The sequence below is a fragment of the Telopea speciosissima genome, chromosome 3 (genome assembly GCF_018873765.1).
Source record: "Telopea speciosissima isolate NSW1024214 ecotype Mountain lineage chromosome 3, Tspe_v1, whole genome shotgun sequence".
In the NCBI taxonomy this organism is placed as follows: domain Eukaryota; kingdom Viridiplantae; phylum Streptophyta; class Magnoliopsida; order Proteales; family Proteaceae; genus Telopea; species Telopea speciosissima.
Genome location: NC_057918.1, coordinates 67,092,502 through 67,113,489, shown reverse-complemented (window position 1 = coordinate 67,113,489; position 20,988 = coordinate 67,092,502). Strand labels below are relative to the sequence as shown.

The window sequence follows — 20,988 nt, the reverse complement described above, 5'->3', positions numbered from 1 at the left end:
CTTTTGGTGCTTTTTGTGCTATCACTATCACTAACGCTTTCTTGCTACAGTTTGGGTTTGGGCATTTAAGTTTGGGCCCTTTAGTCAAAGAATCAATGGGCCTTAACTGGAGCCGAAAAGTGTAGGTGTTTTGCGAAATCACCTTTGTCCACGTGGCAAATAAAGGTTTTATGATTTACTAGGCTGGTTTGTTAGAAGCCACAGTCCTCTCAATTTATGGGGCCATATGTCTAAAATGAAGGACACAAACCTACCCCACATAGACTGGGAGAAGAAGGCTGAGATATGGACTTGGGCACCCACAACTCCATCCAGATTTTAGATGATTACCCAACAGATGGAGGGTCAGAATTTGCCACACCAAATCCCTTTCATAATCGATGTAGGATCAGCCCATCATATGACTGATATGAATATGAAATTGTTACATATTATCATGTTTCCAAATCGACGTCCACAGTGGCACATTCTGGAATTCCGGATAAAATAGCCCCTTTCCTAGCAGGGTTAAATCTGGCACCAGGTCGTCCTTTTCGTGAGGATTGGGATCAAGGATCGGTTGCTTTGATACCACAGATACGAGCCACCGATGTGGGATAGGCCCCCATAAGATTGATATAGGATTGTAACAGGGCAATAGGCAGCCCTTTCCTAGTAGATTCACTAGATCCCTCTTCTGGGCGAGGATTGGGTCCAAGGATTCATTGTTTTGATATCATTGATACGAATCTTCGAAGAACTCAACCTGATAAACTAGCTTACAAGGTGAAGAATCCAAGATCTTATCAATCCACACCAAATCTATTTCGGGATTAACCCCCCATATAACTGACATGGGAGCTTAACATTTAAGACTAAGTAGGGGAAAGAGAAGGGGAAAAAGAAGACTATATGCAAGTATTAAGATTGGATACCCTTCCAAGGAGATTTCAATAGTCTTGGTTGCGAACAAGTCAAAATCACATGCCAGTTGCATGTTTCATGCCTTCGTAGCTATTAAGGGTTCATTAAATTAGTTTTGGATTAGCAGAATAATTAACTCACTTTACTACCTTCTTATGATTCTTCTACCATACGAAATCCGACACTGTTCCATGAATTCCATCCAATCAGTAGTACCTATTAATTAAGAGATTCTTTCTTCACCATAGGTAAAAAAAAAAAATTTAACTCAATATATCTTCTATATGTAAGTTTGGATAAATTTCTTCTATCCATAATCCATGTTTAGAATTGGGTTTTGTCCCTAATTGTCTAAGTCAATTGGTTGTTGAAGTTAAAGAGTTGAGCTTTAGTTTGGTTGGCTTTTGGGATACAAATCCACACTTCTAACTAATAATAATTTTAGGCGGTGGGGTTCTGTCACGCTATCATCCAATACTCATCACTTTGCCGAGGGACAAAGAGAGATCAATTGTAGGGGTTGAACAAAACCACCAAGAAAGAAATTATTATTTTTTTTTTTTGGTGAATCCAAGAAAGAAATTATCAAAAATCATGACTCCCCCCCCCCCATTAATAAATTTGGATTAATGAATCTTTAAAACCTCAAACTTTAAATCTTGAATCTAAAAACAAAAAACCTAGATTTCAAAACTTGGAATCGAATCCTCTCGATTCTGAGTCAAATGTCTGGTTATGATTTTGTGTCATATAGTTGAAATGGACTACCTAATTTACCTAAGGTCATATTTTCAGGTCATCGATAGTATGAAATAGTTAAATTTATGTTCTAGATAAACAAGTCAAATACTAATCACCTAAATTGGATTAAGGTAGAACATGGATATAAGTATGAATGCTAAGTTGTACAATGATTTCAGTCATAAAAATACGATAGAAGTTTCCCTTCTGCTACAATTCCTTCTCCATGGGTGAAGTGAGCATGTGATTGAACTATTCACAGATCATTTACACTCTTACCCTATATTTACGAGGTTGAAACTACTTTCTCCTTTGAAAATTTAACATTATCGATGCCCATGCTGAAGAAAAACTCGATTCTAAAAAAGTTTGTAACCATCCACATTTAGAACTTGTGAGAAAAATTGAAAAATTCTATGGAAAAGCATAGATAATAAAAGGAAAAAGCTCACTAGATGATCATTACATTACTTTAATTATGTAAATTTTTATTCCCCATTAAAGAACCTGTCCTTTAGAGTAACCAATGAAAAATAATTAATTTTAGGGCAAAGATTCCTCATGATGTTAATGTAAAGATAAATCTTTCATGCCATATCAATAGACGCGGAAAATAGTTTCACATACGAAGAGTCAATTTAGCGTAAGAAGAAAGAGAATGTCAGTGTGAAATCCACTAATAAAAGTATCAAAATATAAAAAGACGTGAGAAAAAATCCTCACACTGACATCGTCAGAATTTTTTTCCTTTAATCTTATTTATGTCATAAATCTCTTGGATATCACATAATATATTCAAAAGTAATTATCTTTTTTGGTAAAATCCAAAAGTAACTATATCACATGACCTATTTTATTTTTTGGAAACATTTTCAGCATTTTTCATAAGAAACAAATAAATGTGTCATTTATTATGTTTCTTTAATTAACATGAGATAAATATGTCATTAACATTTGTTTAGCAATTTATAGAGAAGTATAGGATTTGAAGGGTACATAATTATCAATATAATTAGGTAATTAGGCATACATAAGGTGGTACGTGTCAACTTTATAATGTCTATGCTTACGTTCCTTTTAAATAATAAATATTATCTTTTTTTTCTTGGAAAGAATATGGGAATATTTATCCTTTCGAAGACTTCTACGTAAAGGTCTGATGTGACATGTCAGCTGTACATCAAGGCATTATAAATCAGCCGCGTGTCTAATTGATAAGGTAGACAGATTTATATGACTCATTTATTATGTTTGGGCTTTCTACTTCAACTTTCTGTTTTTCTAATAAAAGAATTTGACTTTTTAGCCATTTTTAGAGGACTTTATCTTCTCATAATCTCATGTCTATGAAGTGATTTGAACTATATATCCCACTAAGTTACCCTATGATAATTTCAATGACTAAAAATTTGTATTTTGAAATGGGAAAAATCTTCTTGATACCAATAAATTTGTAATTTTTCTTCTTTGTTTGTAACCTGATATGATATTTGTGTCTCAAAATATTGAAGAAGAAAGGGATTTGTTGCGTGGCCCCTACACTAATGCGAGGGTCAGTGGGAGCAAGCTCATGGGCATCCAAGGAGAGGGGTTCGGTGGTTATTTCAATGCCCCAAGTGAGAAAGTGTGGGGGTGTTGTAGGGCAACATTCTTGGATTCGGCTCCTCTCTAGGGAGCCTAGTGCCCAGGGAGTGTCTAGGAGGCATCCAAGGGTTGGGTTGTGCCGCACACATCTCGGCGCATGCCTAGGGATGTGTGCGGCACAACCTAACGGCTGGATGCCCCTTGGGCTCTCTTGGCTCTCTGGAGAGGAGCTCAATCCAACATTCTTTATCCCATTAGGAATATAATAACTTTTTGAAGTTCAATCTAAGGTTGAAAGGAAGACATTCTCTGTTTGAGAGCGTGGTTACCGTGGACATGAAAACATAATATGAAAGAGAGTCTAAGAACCTTAAAGAACCATAGGCATAGAGGGCGCTAATTGGGAATAGATTCTGACTTAGGTTTAGTTGTCTTAGGCTATAAGTCTAGGTGGCACTTCCATCTTTTATGGGGACGGCCGGATGGTCATTTTGCCTTCCTTTGTGTGTAGGTGCATGGCGCACACACCCAAGCAGAGTTCTTTTTCCCCCTAAAAAAATTTGGTGGCAGAGGCAAGGAGAAGAATAGGATTGGAGGAAAAAGAAGAAATCATGGGGATGGAAGTAGAGGAGGAGGATGGTTGAGTTTGGGATATGGTGGGTAGACATACTCCAATGGATGGAGACACAAAAGGAACAACAATAGCATCATCAAGGGGTCACAATCACTTGGAGAGTATAAGTAATGGAAACAAGGAGTGGGCGATGTTGGGTCCTGGTGAGCTACCCAAAAGACACATGTTTACATCAAATCATATTCCAATTTTACCATTATTTTTATATTAAAAATTATGCCAATGCCTTCCTATTTATGTCAATTTTAAATTGGGTAAAAAATACCCACATACGACATTTCAATTTGGGAGAATATTCTCTGTACCGCAATGTAGGTTGCGCCCAGGCACAAGGGCCTGCCACTCAAGGGGCAGGGTGATCATTACAACCACCCTCATGTGCCTGGGCGTAGCCTGCATTGCGGCATAGAAAACAACGCCCCTTTCAATTTTACCGCTGCCTTTATCTACACTAGCGGAACAGTACAAGAGACTTCAATCCAGTAAAATTTGGTTTACAACAACATAAGAAACCAACAAAAGTGTTGATCAACCACCCATTAGAAAATTTTTGACAAAGTATTGATGGAATGATAAATATAGACAGACATCCTCTAAGTAGGAAGGAGACTTCCTGTATTATATGTTTCCATATATATTATGAGAATGTTGCTCTAACAAAGTGTATTTCAATCACCAAAGTTATCATATTGATTGCATAGTTGGAAAATCAGATTTTCTGACTTGACTGGTCTTTAAAAAAAACTTGGTGACTCGACTCGGCCTTGTGAAATCCGATTAAGGTGAATCACTTTTTTTTTTTTTTTTTTTTAATACAATAAATATGTATAAATTAATAATAAAAAAAAAAAATACAGAAAAAATATGGGAAAAAACTAAATAAAATTATGAATCACATTCAATACATTTTGAGTTTATACCATTGAACAAGAGAAGGGAGTCGAAGAGTTTAGGGTTCCTTACTGTTTTAGCTAGAATACAGATTTACTATTTTACTCAACTCAAATTTTAAGTGAACCGACTTTATGATTTTTTAAAAATGACTACACTCGTCGAGTTTTTCATGATTTATTTTGGGTAAAAATACCGAGTCTTATTTGACTCAGACGATTTATGACCCAGTTTTGTCATTTTTTACGGGCCTAGTCTATACAATTCTTGACCAGATTTTCCAAAATTTTGACTTGAGACTCAGGCGATTTGCCCTAGTCAAAACCGGGTTTTCCAACTATGATTGATTGTCCTAAAATAGTCTTTTATATATTGAGTTGAAATTTAATTAAGCCTAGGAAATTTCTAATAGTCTCCCTACTTAGAACATCATATGGTAAAAGTTTTCATGGCATTAAGTGCAGTCAGATTGGTATAATTGTTTATCCAAAATGACAAAAGCACCCCTGCATGCCCACCATATTTGATGAAATTTATAGGAGAATCTCCCGTGTATGAATTCCTTCCCCTATTGTTATTGGAAAGAATTTATCGAATCCATTATTTAAGTTCATAACAAATTAAAAGTAATTCCTACATTTCAGCTTAGAGCCTCGAGAATTGTACAAGAACATGTCATAGGAATCACTCATTAGCTTTTTAGATGAAATTAATTACCATAACATGAGCATTCTTCTTAATATGAATTATTTTTAAGGAGGAGAGTTTTCTTTCTAGAAACGCTTGCAACAACATCAACAGAGACGGAATTTCTGCTTTTCATTAGGGATAGAGTGATCATTTTTACGTGGACACATGTCTGGGCTCACGAGCTAAGCTTCCAGACATGTTCCTTTTTCCTTATTTTTAATGTCTCCCTTGTTAATTGAAATTAAATTAACTAATTAATCACCTAAACTTTATCCATTCCTTAATTTTTACTTTAAAAACATATTTGAGCTTTGAGCACCCTTTCATGAATTGAGTAGATTCTAAATTCTCAAAGTGATAGAGAAAGAGTTTTATTTTGGGCCAGTCAAGACCTTCCCTTAATGAAGTAACAAATTACATCAATCCTTTTTATTATTGAATGAAACAAAAGGTTTCCCTTGCAACCAACCAAACACCAAACTAAAAAAAAACCCAAAGATAGAAAAATTAAAAATCCCCCAAAACCACAACACGACAAAAAGAATGAAGATTGTCACTAATACCATATATAATACATTCATAATCATCATCATTAAGGAATAGAAACAAAGTAAATCTTTGTTTAAAAAAGTTACAAACAAAGACATCCACTATATATATATACAAGTCATATATAAAACCAACCACTAATATATCTATTACCACCCCTTCCACCACTTGCAAAAGCAAGCAAGCTAAAAGGGAAAAGAAAAAAAGAAACAGAAAGAGACTTGAAAGCAGCATAAAAACACTTTCAATTACAACAATCCATCATGAATCTTCTTATTACAAGAGACAAGTTACACAACCCTATTACCCAAACTACCCTTGTGAATCGGGTTTGTGCCGGGTGCCCCGAATGCAAAGTCGGTGTCACGATACCCGGGTCCATATTTGATGCTAAAGATTCCAGCATGGACCAATAGAAGGTAGACAAGCTGGGTGAAGGTGAGTATTATTATGAAGGCTTCTAATGCCCTCAATCTCCATCCTCTGTACCCTCCTATGTGTATCTCTTTCCATGCAAACCTGAATTATAAATATATTTTTTTACAATTCAAGAACCTTCCAAAATAAAGAAATTACTTAAAATTACATTTTTAATTGGCCATGCAAAAAAATTTCTTACGTACCCAAATGCAAGTGCAGTGATGGCCCAAGTTATGAGTGCTGAGGAAGCTGCAGCTGCAAGGCTTTCATTCCTCCAAGCCCTTATATGGTTACCGCCGGCCAACTTCGATGCCACACCCACAACGCCGGCAAGAATCACGAATATCAGGAAGAACATGGTAGCACCAATGCCTCCAAACCCTAAAAGGTAACCATCATTTATGGATGGCGAAAATCCTACCCCTATGATGTCAATGTTTGTGCTCTCAAGCCTCTCATTGGCTCCCGTGCACGTAGGAGCTACACTCCTCTATAGAGAATACTGACCTTTAACTAATATGGACTAATGGAGATAAGATGGTTAGACCTTCCGATTTGGTGTGGGTGCCCTTGGGTCTCAATTCTATCAGCATTTCTATCTCTAGGTACCTAGTTTGTGTCAAAAGTTGGCCACAACGGTTGACGCTAGCCTGAATCGATCAATTGAAGTCCAAGATTGGCCCAATTGATTACTAAACATGTCGAGCTCAAACACTGACAGATTAATAATCAGACGACCTCGGTACAAGGTAATATAGCCCAACAATCTCACCAGTACTGATGATGATTGAATGTTGTGACCGATCAATTTCTGTTTATAACCCAATTAGCCCGTTTAAGTATATATTTAGTCCCATTTAGCCCATTTAAGAGCCGTTTATTACATAATTAATCAATATAAATCCCAATTATAATCGGATTAGCCCAATTACTTGAGCCCAATTATGAATTGGACGACTGATCCAATAAACACATGCCCATGCCATGAACTACAAGACTGCAAGACTCGATTACCTAAATTAATAGAAACGGTACGAAGACCCTAAATTGGTAGGAACCAGTGAGCCCAATCGAAACAGTGCAGGGCCAATTATCCGAATCGTAAGTGATCGGATCCAAGTGGTTGACACCTGGCCAAGGTCAGGCGTTGGGCTCCTTTGTAGTGCGACAGCAGTGTAACACACATCCAACGGCCTATAGTGCTTGGGCATACAGTCCAATACCCCGTCTCTGTGTTGGGCTGCGTACCCAAAGACTGTGGGCCGTCTGATGATGCGCTACACTCCCTGTCGCGCTACAAAGGACCCAAATCCTAAGGTCAGGTGTCCAGATTTGCCCAAGAAAGGATACTCTTAGACATGACACGTGGCAATCCTTAACCTTTTGCATGCTCACCACATGTACTTGCTAATGACCCATAGTTAACTATACTTTGCTGGCTGGAGAATCTCCACGGCATTCTCTCCTGTGGTTCCAATGCCTCATAGACAATTCAGAACTGAATTGTTATCGTGTCTAAAGTGGGGTGCAGTGGGATCTTTGTTCCCTCCAATTTTCTATCCGGCCCAATTCCCCAGTGTATGTAATAAGAGGGATGCAATGATCACCGTACCCCTATCCGAACACTCTACTGAGTGAATCCACCCCCTTATTACAGACATTGGGGAACTAGAGGAGATAATATTTGCATCGGGATTCTCTACTTCTGCCTTGCCCGTACCGTTTTGTGCACCCCAAACAACAAGGCAGCGAAAAACCCACCTTACCCTGCCTGAGCGACTTGTCCAAGCGGAGGTAAAGCGGTCTTTTCCGCCTTACTGGGGGCGTACGACAATACGGGCAGGGTAAAAATAAAGGATCCGGAACCGATAATTTTTCGGGTATATTGTCTTGTCTAGTGTACCTTTAAAGTGCATCGGATCGCACTTGAAACTTGAATTTTTATATTTTCAAAGAAAGTGATCACCGCCTAATGCATTTTAAAGGTGAAGTAATGCACCGCACTTATGACGATGAAAATCCAAATTATTTGTTGCCGCACCGGAACCGCAAGAAGGAAAACCACACAGCATAGTACGACACCTTTCTCTGCCATTATTAATTCTAAGATTTGAAAGGAGAAGGCAAGTCTGGGACAAACAGAGAAGAAATTACAAATATATAAAGAAGGTGAGGGGCTAGGGTTGCTTACTAGGATCGTTAGTTTGGCCATTGATGAACCTGTTGAGGACACCAACTCGCAAAGCCCACTACAAAGCTATACATAAATAAGTTGAGAAACAACAATGGAGCTACCATATTTTTTCCTACTATGAGAGCCATCACTGAAACCCCACCTTTAGAGGTCCTCGATCAGAAATATTAATGAGAGACGAACTTAACAGAGGAATTTGACTACACTTGGGAGGGTGTACACACTAACTAATATTCTTCTGCAACTCTCTAGAAGAGGACCGAATTGGTGCAGTTAAGTAAGTAGAGAAACAGAGGACACAAAGACACCTTACGTGTCTTATAGTTGGATTGTTGTTAAAAAATTAACAACTTCATCTGCTTACAGGTGTGTTCTAATGGTTTCTTATACGGTTCCACATAAATTGATATTAAATCATGAGACCTCTTTCTCTCTCTCTCTCTCACTCCTGTGCCACTGGATTTGTTGCGGAATAAAAATGTCTTTATTATTTCATAAACATTTTGATCCGATCCTGACTCATGTGATCATGGTTCTGAATCTTGGATCGGATCGGTATCGGTGGAGGCCGGTCCAGAGATTAGATTGATACAACAAGGTTTGATTGGATCGTTCTTTGGATTAGCCAACTCGGTTGAATCGGCTGATTCGATTAAATATTTTTCTATTTTTTCAGAGTTTTTAGGTTTTATTTTTTTATTTTTTATATTTTCTTGACCGATATTGATCGATACTGACCAATACCAACCGATAATGACTAATCCGATCCGGATAATATCGGCTGATCCGATCCCGAGATCAAAAATCCACCAACTTTGGCCGATACATGACCCGATCCATGAAAAAAAAAACGATTTTGGGGGTGTTTGACCGATCCTGACCAATTTGTATTGATTTGATCCTGATCCGGAAAGGTTTTGGCAATGACCGATATCGAGTCCGATACCTAGATTTTGAACCTTACATGTGATATTAGAATGTTAGAACAAAAACCAACCAAAACACAAACAGAAATGGTCCTAAAAGTTGGTTAATCTTTTGGGATTGATGTGTGGTTTGTGTGATTACACTTTCAGAAAAAAAAACATGAACAGAAATAAAAGAAAAAGCAAGATGATACGAAGATTTAACGTGGTTCACACATCAGTATGGTATGCTATGTCTACGGGCGAAGGCGAAGATGTTTCAATATGTGAATTGGAAAAAGTTAAAATGGAGATCTCTTAAGAACACCCAAAACGGTGCTGCTTCACCCTCCCAGAAACCCTGAATCACAAAATTCCAAAATCTCACAGACTAACAAAACGGGTAAAAAATATAAATACTCCTCCATGGGATCGGGTCAGATCGAACTGGACCCGATGGATAAGGGTGCAACTCATTGGCTGGCTGGGTTGTTAGGTTGATAGAAACACTAACAGAATCTAGCCCAGCCCAATGGTGTGAAACCCACCATCCCAAACCAGCCCTGCCTAACCGGGGATGGAGGTTGCTGAGTCTAGGCCAGCTGATGGAGCCCAACTCAACTCGGCCCAAATAACCCAACTTTCTAAAAGTATATAATTTGGAGTCTTTGGACCAATAAAATTTACTATGTACCCAATTGTTCTATTTGCAAATGGTTATTTAGCAATTCTATATTTAGGGATATGGGCTAGCCCAACTGAATCCTTTTTCTACATTATATTTGAAGCAAAGTATCCATATCCACTTATCAAAAAAAAAACAAAAAAGTATCCATATCCAAGTCCATAAGTGTATTTTACCATGTTTTATTCATCTATGTTAAGAGATAAAAGTATAAACAGTTGATGAGAATAAAAGGGTGTATTCAGTGCACAAGGCTCCCATCACTATGGGGATTTGGAAAGGGTCATAATGTATGTAGCCTACCCCTGTTTCGTAGAGAAGCTTTTTTCTAAGACTCGGACCTGTGATCAGAATAAGAAATAAAATTATCGTCAAGGGCATATTCATAAATACAGTGGCATTCAAGAATAGGATATTAAGATGTTGGTTTATATATGGCATCGTTTCAATCCTAATTAAATTCCGTACTTGTTAAATGAGAAGTGGCTTGGATATAAGAGTATCCAGTCCATGAAGTAAGGGTATCAATCGGTCTAGTTTCAGTTAGGTTTACATTTCGACAAGGTGTAAATTAAAATCGAATCGGATATGAATCAGCCAAAATCATAATCAATTTGCATTCGATCTGGTTTTATCGATTTCTATTCGGTTTTCATTATTCGATTTATATGCGGTTTGTACTGCTGGTTTTGAAAATCAGTTTGCAATTTTGATTTGTAATGAGTTTAATTTCAGTTCATATTTGATTAAAATGTGATTTATAGTGTTGGTTCATATTTGGTTTCACCTTTGTACACTTTAATTCGATTCCGTTTACACCTAATTTGAGATCATAAATAAATAACTTTAGAATAACTAAACTGATCCTTTCAATATATATTGTGGATTCTCTTACTATACATTCTAACATCATAAAAAGTCATCTTATAAATACACTCCCTTAGAAACACTGAACCGAACCAGCATTAACTGTTCCTATTTGGTTTAGAACCATTGGTTTTCCGCTGCAAATGAAAACCAAACCGGAAAAAGAACCTATGAAATCAAAAATGAATCTTTTCTCTACAGTCAGATTTGGTTTAATCGTAAACGGTCGGTTCAGTGTCATAAGGTAAGGGGTTTATATGCAAGAAAATATGAAACATAGGAGATAAATGTAAAAAGGCCAAAACAGAAGGATGCAAGTGTAAAAGCGGCAAAATTTTAATTTCAGGAGGGAAAACATTGACGTGTCAAAACCATGGTTTCTTACACTCCCAATTCCACGGCTAACAAGACGTTCTTCTGTTAGAACTTTCACCATCAACACTCTTGTGGACCATAATTCAACCACCTTAATTTCCATGAAAATTAGACCCAACCATCTGCAAATTTTTCTTTTTTGTTTTCTGAAGAAAAATCTCTAATCAGTTCATGACCCATTTGATCAGTTTGAATGTTTTTGTTTCAATTCTCACCTGCAATTTAACAGTCACATCATGGGCAGCTTCCATTTCTTGGCACTCCTCCATGATCATCATCATCCATTAATGTTTCTTCAAGTACTTCTTCCTTTTCTCTGTATAATCTCAAGCATCCCCTTCTCTGCATCAGAGATTCAAAACACTCAAATTGTGGATGATTCAAGGCCCATGATCTTATTCGAGCAATTCGGGTTTGTTCGATTCGGTCATGTTTCCATTTCAATCAAAGATGTTTCTTGGAGATCAAAACATCCACATGCAGAATTAAACCCATCTTTAATGGGATTTTTCCTCTTAAGAGAATCATCTTATGGTAAGATCTTGAATGAATCAGAATATACAGAACATTTCTGTGTTGTATCAAGTCATTATGTGAAATTACTCTTCAAATTTGATCAACTCAATCTGAATTCTACCTATAATGGTACAATCATTGTTGATGATCCAGATGAATACAGTTTGGTTTTTGGAAATTGTTTACCTGAATTTGAAATATCCATGGATGTTCATACAGAGATGTATAATATGAATTTTGGAAGAAAAGATTTCCTTCCTGCTGGACAAACCCAATTGCCAACAATCTATTTCATCTTCTTTATCATTTATTCAATCTTTTTTGTGATCTGGGTTCTTCTCTGTGTCAAGCAAAGACCAATTGTAGATAAGATTCATCTAATAATGGGTGCTCTGCTCATTGTGAAAGCTCTGAAGATGCTCTGTGCTTCTGAAGACAAATCATTTGTAAGAAGAACAGGTACTCCTCATGGTTGGGATGTGGCTTTCTATATCTTTAGTTTTCTTAAAGGTATAATGTTGTTCACTGTGATTATCTTAATTGGTACTGGATGGTCATTCTTGAAACCTTACCTGCAAGAGAGGGAAAAGAAGGTTCTTATGATTGTGATACCATTGCAAGTTCTTGAGAACATAGCTACAGTTGTGATCGGCGAAACCGGTCCAGCGACAAAAGATTGGTTAACATGGAACCAATTGTTCTTATTGATTGATATTGTGTGTTGTTGTGCTGTATTTTTTCCGATTATCTGGTCGATTCGGAGTCTCAGAGAGGCGTCGAAGACCGATGGAAAGGCGGCGAGAAATTTGGCTAAGCTTACATTATTCAAGCAGTTCTACATTGTTGTTGTTGGGTATTTATACTTCACAAGGGTTGTGGCTTCTGCAATAGGTGCTGTTATTGATTACAAACTTGATTGGTTTATTACAGCAGCAGTAGAGGGTGCAAGCTTTGGTTTCTATACATTTATCTTTTCTAACTTTCAGCCTAAAGAGAAGAATCCATATTTTGTGATAGATGATGAAGAAGAAGCTGCTGCAGCACAAGAATTGGAAGATGATGATTCCTTTGAATTATGATCAATTTCAAATTTATTATGATCAGGTAATAATTTCCTCTCTCCGGAGCAAAATTTTGTACAGTACTGATGATATATCAGAGGCAGTCACCATGGATGAGATCAGTTTCAAATTCAGAAATGAGTAATGAAATTCTTTGTAGAAATAATTTTTATATCTCAACTCTCAAGATCAATGTTGTTATAATTTCATGTTTCCTTTTCACCATTTTGTTGTTTTTTGTTGTAATCATCAAATGTAATGCAACCATGCAGTGATTAATTAAGATTAGTTTTCTTCTTATGAATGTATTGGTCATTAAAGATGGATTATTGGACAGCCCCATGAATAAATTCAGGATCTGATTTTGATATCAAATAGTAAATGGGACGGGATGGTTGTAGGATGGGATTCCCAATGGTACCGGTACCAAAGTACAGGTTGTTGGGGGTACGACGATGTCTTGTATTATGTTGCTTTGTTTGGGTGTTGATTCCGAATGGTTGCATTAGGACTATATGGGTATTTCAATAGAATTCCTGTGCAGGGTTTTGCTATAAATATGTAGCAAGGGTTCTTTCTCTATAACGAAATCTGAGAGGGGTGTGAGGACGAACGGTTGTAACCCTATTCTCCATTGATAGTGAAATAGATCTTATGTTGTCAACTGGCCTGGTTCTCTAGCAGTTTCGGCTCTAAGGTGTCAAGACCAGATGCGGACCAATAAGCTCACCAGTTCCAAATCTGAGATCCAGGACCATTAACTAATGGGTGGTCCGGTTTCGGTTCCTAATCGGGTCCAAACATGCCCTTGTTGAGTAGTCAAATGTAAAGCATTTTTCCCATTGGAACTAGAAATCTCAAGCAAGCTAGAATCTTTCAAAAGCAATTCATTAACTACTGGTGTATGTCCTCTATGTGCAACAGATATGAGAGGAGTAGAATACTAGAATTTGAGGGGCCAAGTGTCTCGCTTAGTCTTAGGTCATGTTCTAATAGCAATTGGACAACATCTGTATAATAAAAGTCACTTTAACTGTATGTTAAAATAGCAAAGATCATCTTTTAACATTTTAAAACAGAAAAAATTGTGCAAGACAAGTTCAAGTGTATGCATTTCTTCCGGTTCCAACAGTTCCTTAATGGTTCTAGGGACCAGACCAGATCCGAACCAATAACCTATCACTAAGACTAGATCCAAACCAATAAGCTATTGGTTGGGTCGGTTTCAATTCATAATGGGACGGTTTCGATCCGGTTACCGGTTCCGGTCCAAAAATGACACCCTATAGGCATGGACATAGGCAATCTTGCCAAACCATGTAAATCCTTCTATTCTGATTGTTGTTTACAATTTCCATTCATTTCTGCATCGTATTAGGATTCATTTTCAACATCGGTTAGGTACCAGATGAAATCATAATTGCCTATACAAAAGGTATTTCATGGTTTTGTGTTCAAGTTTTATTATGTATTTAGGTGTTATTTTCTCTTATGGAGGTTTCAATTGATGGATTTTGGTTCTGTTTCTATAAACTTGTTTAGTGATGAAACTAAAACCATATATGAGTTTGTTTATTTGGTCATCATTAATTCTTATTTGTCAACTTAAGAAGATTAATTACTTGTAATCATAGGGAGTTTGAAGAAGTTAAATCATGAAATTCGTCATAGTTTCGCATTCTAAATTGCTTTATAAAGTATGGGACACCTTAGATCTCTATGGGAAGGGAGGGGGGGACAGGCCACGCCCAGACACAATGGGGGGGGTGAAATGGCCATCCCGCCACCCATGAAAAGTGGAAATCCAACCCCCCGAAATGTCAGCGTGCATGAGTGGCCCCTGTGCTCCCTTTTCTACAGTGCCTAGAACCGATTTAGGAAATTAAAAGCATTGACACTTGAAGGCTATTTTGGTTCGACACAATGACGGGGATGGGCCTAGATATTAACGGAGCCCAACTTAATTTACTCAATTCTGGCCCCAACTACTACATGGGCTACAGCTTATTAAATTAAGTAGGTAATAAAAGTATCACCGAATTGTGTTTATTATTTGTACTTGCTCCGGCTCCACATGAAGGTTGTGAGTCTCCTTTTGTTCTCGATTCCATGTGGCTGGCATTGTTCAGGTTTGGGCCAGATTTTAAATCTTAAGCTCAGTTTGGTCCTAAAATTGAATCTTGAACAAGGCTGGCCTGGCCCAGCCAAGCTGAAACCTTGGTCCAATTATTAGAGACCAGTGACACAAATCTTATTCTCACCTTCTCAATGTAGAACCTAAAGAAAAAAAACTAGAATTTTGGGTTCAGGAAACAAAGTAATCCTTCAATTTTGCTCATTTTCCACGTGTCATAATGGGCGAGAAAAACACAAGCCAGAGGTTCCATCTCACACAAAGTGGGTTCCTGCCATGCCAAGCCAAATGATGGACCTGTAAAGCCTTACATGGGCCCAACCCATAAGGCCTCTCCCAAGCCTAATCACACCTTAATGAGCCCGGACCCAACCATGGCACCTCTAGTGGCCTAATATAATACTTACCATCATTCGATAATGTAGAGGATTAGTAAGTCAATTACAGACAAAAATAAATAATTTCAATAATATTATCAAAATACATACAAAGGGCATAATTATTTTACCTCAAAAAGATAATTAACCACCCCCCTCCTTCAAAAAAAAAATATGGATAACAATTTGAAAGTTCAAGCTATTAGTTATAATATGCTTACGGAAAAGGGCCTTTGAACCTATGACATACACTGTGCCTCCTCATATTCATTATTATATTAATTGTTTTAAGGAGAGAGAAACAATGAAAAAAATAATGTGAGAGAGTGTAGTGTACCCTGCTTGCTTAGAGAACCCTCTCCGATATTCTTATTCTCTATAATGTTGTCTTTTTATATACATGAAACCTCCACTTGTTATTCTTACCCATCGTATACAGTGTGCTAGCTTTGTTGTGCTCTTTTATAATTTCAAATTATGCCCATGATGCTTGTTTGAGATCATAAAGAACACGATGAAGGCGAAACACTGTATGTGGTGGATGAGAATAACCAAAGAAAGTTTCATGTATACCTCTTCTTGAAAATTTTTATTGAGAAAGACAATTTTTTTTATATTCATTTAATGAAGTGATTAAATAATTATGGACAAACGTAACTACAATGAGTAGGCAAACAGTAGTCATTTGGGCAATTAGAGTAAAAGTTTCTTCACAGTCAAGATCATATTCTTGGCTATAGTCCTTTGTAACTCACACTTGTTTTTTTCTTCAAACTCACATGATTCCTCCCTCTTCACTCGATAGATGAATCATGACATTGAATTGTCGCATTTATATGTGGATGATATGATTATTATTGGTGATGATCATGAAGAATTTCAAAATCGTACTATTTTTTTTCTCCAACAATTTGAGAAGAAAGATCTTGGTCATCTACGTTCTTTCCTAGGTATTGAAGTCACTTCGACTTCTGTTAGTTATGTGTTTTTTGTCAAGCTAAGTATGCCTCTGATGTTCTCTTCAAGATTGGACTTTTTGATAGCAAGATAGTTGATTTTCCATTAGAATTCAATCTCAAGCTTCTTCCCACTAATGGAGAGCCTATTTCTGATCTTGAGCTCTATCAAACACTGGTGGGGTATTTAGTTTGTCTCACAGTCACCTATCCTGATATCATATATGAAGCTCATGCAATCAGTCAATTCATGGCTATTCCTCGGTCTATACATTATGTTGTTGTGCTCGCATTTTTAGTTATTAATTTAAAAGGATTTTCTTATTGACACTCCTCAAGGTGTCAAATAATTGTCCTTTTAAAATAATACACAACTTTTTCAATAAGGGTAAATACTGTCATTTCACATGTATACTTGAATAATGTGCAATAAAATGACATCAATTGATAATGATATAATGATAAGTCGCTTTCATATTATTTTTGAAAACCTTTTTCTACTCCCAACATAAATAGTTATTGAAAATAAAACAAAGGGCAATTAAAATGTGACAAGTCTTAAATACACCTATAGTGATTTCTCTTTCCTACCACTTCATCTCTCAAATTTTGGGCATATTTTGATGTTGACTAAACTGGTGACATTAGTAATTTTCGGACTACTACAAGTTTATGCCTATTTTTTTTTTGTAGATTCTCTCATCTCATGGCATACAAAAAAGCATTTTGTTGTGTCTCCTTTAGAAGTGGAACTGAGTATCGTGCCCTTGTTGATATTGCATCTGAGATTATTTGGCTATAATGGCTCCTTCATTATATGGTTGTGTCATAGATTACTTTATGAAATTAAAAGTGACATTCAAATAAATCACATTGAAATCTTCCATGAAAGGACTAAGCATATCGAAATTGATTGTCACTTTGTCCATCACCATTTTTGTCAAGGAACACTTCTCTTAACGCATATCTACTTTGAATATCAATTGAATGATCTTTTTATCAAGGCTCACACTTTTGTACGTCTTCGATTTCTATTATCCATACTCCAAATGGTTTCTCATTCACCATCTTGAGTTTGAAGGAAGGTGTAAGCTATAATATGCTGAAAATTTTCTTATTCTTTGAGATATTGTCTTTCCATGTAACGCTACTTCCTTGTTTATTCCTGCCATGTATATCCTTTATAATGGATTAAGTCAAGAAACTTCACTAGTTTTCACAATCAAGGATATTTACTTTAGATTTTTTCTCCCCCTCTTCTCAATTAAGATCTCATAGAACCAAACCACCAGAATTATTTCAGATTATTCCAAATCATTTTCAGCTTTTTAACAATGAAATAGAACACCTTGACGATAGACCGCTGTCGCGAATATATGAAAGAATTATACCAATATGATACTTAATTTGGAATATATTTCAATTTTAAGAACAAATATCAATATGACATGAAGATTAAGGATAAGGTATTGTACTATTTAACCCAAATAGTGTAGAATATGTGCCATTGAGACCAGGCCAGCCCTTGATACTCCTTCAAAAGCTGGTAAATACAAATACTTTAGCCAAATTAAAGAATCTTTTTTTTGGTAAAAGATTAGAGAAGAGAATCAAATTCCATATCAATAGGTAAATGTCTTTAAGTACCAAAGAATGAAACCAAATCCTCTTATAGAAAGGAGAGGTTTAAACTGTTAGAATATCTCCAACCTGTCTAAGGATATATATATATATTAGTTATTCCATGGTCTCCACCTTTACAATCTACTCTCACCAATTGGGGTGTTTATGTAGTAGAGATTCCATGGCTAGCTCTTAGGATATCCAAGAATGGTAGTGTTGTCCTTCTATCCCACATTCCCTCCACCACTTCCATGATTGAAGATATCAGTGACCAAGGGAAGTAGTTTGTCCTTTACAAGAGACATATTTTTAATGAATAATAGTTTAAATATATTATAAAACAAGCGTCACTGGCTATACACTACAAGAAAAGTGATTTTCGGCTATCGATTTTGGTGACGGATGTTTTATATATGTCACAAAAAATAATATATAACGACAAAAGTATAATCCACCATCACCTAATGTGTATTTTATGCGACGGATGATTTTTGCTATTGCCATAAATGATTTATCATGACGGTAATTATTAATCTATAGTCCTTATTGATTTACCATCATTCTTATTTTTTGTGACAGTAAATAAATTTTTTACAATGATAAAATTTCTTACCATCGTCAAAAATCACTTTTCTTTTAGTGATAGTTAACATATTCTTCCTCCTTGAAAGCATGACAATATTGCTTCCAAATTCCCACCAGAGGAAAGTGAGAAAGGGAACCAAACAAGAGGCATTAAAGTTTCTTTATTTCTTTTCCTTTTGGGAGGAGGGGTGGAAAAGGTATTGATCGAAGTAGCTTCTCCCATATATATCATAACTATTCCTTCACATTTTTTACTTTCTTTCTTTCCAATTTCCATAGGAATCTGAGAACATTCTTTCTTTCTTTCCAAAGGAATCTGAGAACATTCTCCAACAACATAGCCAATGAATAAATATGATTTGTACTTATCACTCCACCTGATAAATTCCTAACCATTAAACCAAAAGCCAACGAAGGTCCGATTGGGCCAACCCAATAAATCTAAGTTTCTTACCAAAAAAAAATAACCCAAAGTGTAAAAATATAGGTTCTTAACCTAATACCCCAAGTAGGGAGTGTCAAATGGTCGGTTCGGTCTGATTTGGTACTTGGTTTTTGACATGCATCAGCCCAAATCGAAGCCAAACTGCAAAAGGGAGTTTCAGTTTCAGTTTTTTTTTTTTTTTTGTTTGTTTTATCTGGTTTGATTTCGGGTTTCTGTCAGGTTCGCTTAACAAGCTCTTTTTGGGTTTGTACCAGTTTGGTTTCGATTTTCATATACATACATAAACAAATAATTAAAAAAAAAATGGTTTTTATTGGTTTTCTATTCACATTTGGTTCAGTTCAATTTTACCCGATCCAAACCGGTGAACTGACCCAAAGCAAAATGACCCGGACCGAGTCGAACTGGTGTCTTATTGGGCCAGTTTGGATTTGGGTATTTCTATCCCCAAAAAAACGGTTCAAAACCCAGGGCCAAAATCAACCCGATATAACTTGATTTAAAAAAAAAAAACCCCCGATAACAGCCTAAAATTAACTTAAAAAAAAAATTTCCCGTAATTTTGTATAAATATGTATATTAATTAAACCGAACCTAAACTGGGCTGAAATCGAAACCGACCCCATTATAAACTAATACAAAAACCAATACGATCCTAAAATCAAACCGAAACTAAACTTTCCTTATGTTTGGTTTAGTATTCATCATTCTTACATCGAAACCGGCCTGAACCGAACCGACCGGTTGACCCCTACCCATAACCCAATTGTGCAACCTATGGGCTTGGGTGGCTGTACATATGTATGTAAGCTAAAACCAAATGTGACATTAATTAAAGGTGAGGTTGGGATAACTGTGACCTAAGTGAAAGAAGTCTGGGTGGGTCCCCCAATGCCCCAACCAGGCTATGCTCCCCAAATTCTGGACAGAAGCTTATCCAATAAAATCAGTTATTACATCATAAAAGTAGAAAATGTGGTACAACACGAAATCCTACTCCAACCTGACCACCTCAACATCCTTCTCGATCTTACTCTGGCTAGACTCTAGAGCCTAATGGCCTTTGCCCTTTGTGGTCCACCTATATAAGTGGCCTCCACCCATGCATCTACTCACTGAACCACTCACTGGACCACCCACCAAGTGTGGTTGTGTGAAACCTCGAGAATGGTAACCATATTGGAAAGAGAATATATCCCTTTTATTATTGTAGCCCATCTTCATCATCACACTGTGTTATATCCCTTGTGCCCTTAGAGCTTGAGAATCCTATGGTAACAAAGGAAAAAAAAAATCAGAATAAAGCAATTCCAACCTGAGAGCAACAAACCAATACCATGTGGGTCACTTTTAAGCTATTACTCAAATGGGTTTTGGGTTTTGGTTTTTGTTATGTATGTCTCGAATGTTTGAACTCGTTTCGAAGAATGATCCATTCCGATGTTTTGAAAGAATGATTCGATAGATTAACCCGGATTCAATGGAGGAGTATTTATGTTCTTTACCCGCTTTATTGTAAAAATGGGTAAGATTTGGGGTTTTGTTTTAGGGTTTTTGGGAGAGAGTAGCAGCGCCGTTTTGGGTATTCTTTAGAGATCTCCATTGTAATTTTTCTTCGATTTGCATGGTGAATCATCTTCGCTTTCCCCCGTGAATGTAGTACACCATTCTGATATGTGAACCACATTAAATCTTTGTGTCATCTTACTCTGTTTTGTTTTTTTTCGTGATTTTGATTGGTGTTTGGTGTAACAATTTTGTACTTTGGCTCTATGTGCATGCATGGATGGGGTCATTTTATTCATCAATTCCACCAAGGACAAGGAAGGTGGGTCCACTTACACAAAGCAACC

At 36.7% G+C, this 20,988-nt stretch overlaps 1 protein-coding gene across 1 annotated transcript; it reads left to right on the top strand.

The window, feature by feature from the left end:
- The first annotated feature begins 11,688 nt into the window (after positions 1-11,688).
- LOC122656624 (protein CANDIDATE G-PROTEIN COUPLED RECEPTOR 7-like) lies at positions 11,689-13,062 on the top strand. Its single transcript, XM_043851231.1, has one exon. The coding sequence runs from the start codon at positions 11,726-11,728 to the stop codon at positions 13,031-13,033; it is 1,308 nt and encodes a 435-aa protein (XP_043707166.1). The 5' UTR covers positions 11,689-11,725; the 3' UTR covers positions 13,034-13,062.
- The last annotated feature ends 7,926 nt before the right edge of the window (positions 13,063-20,988 follow it).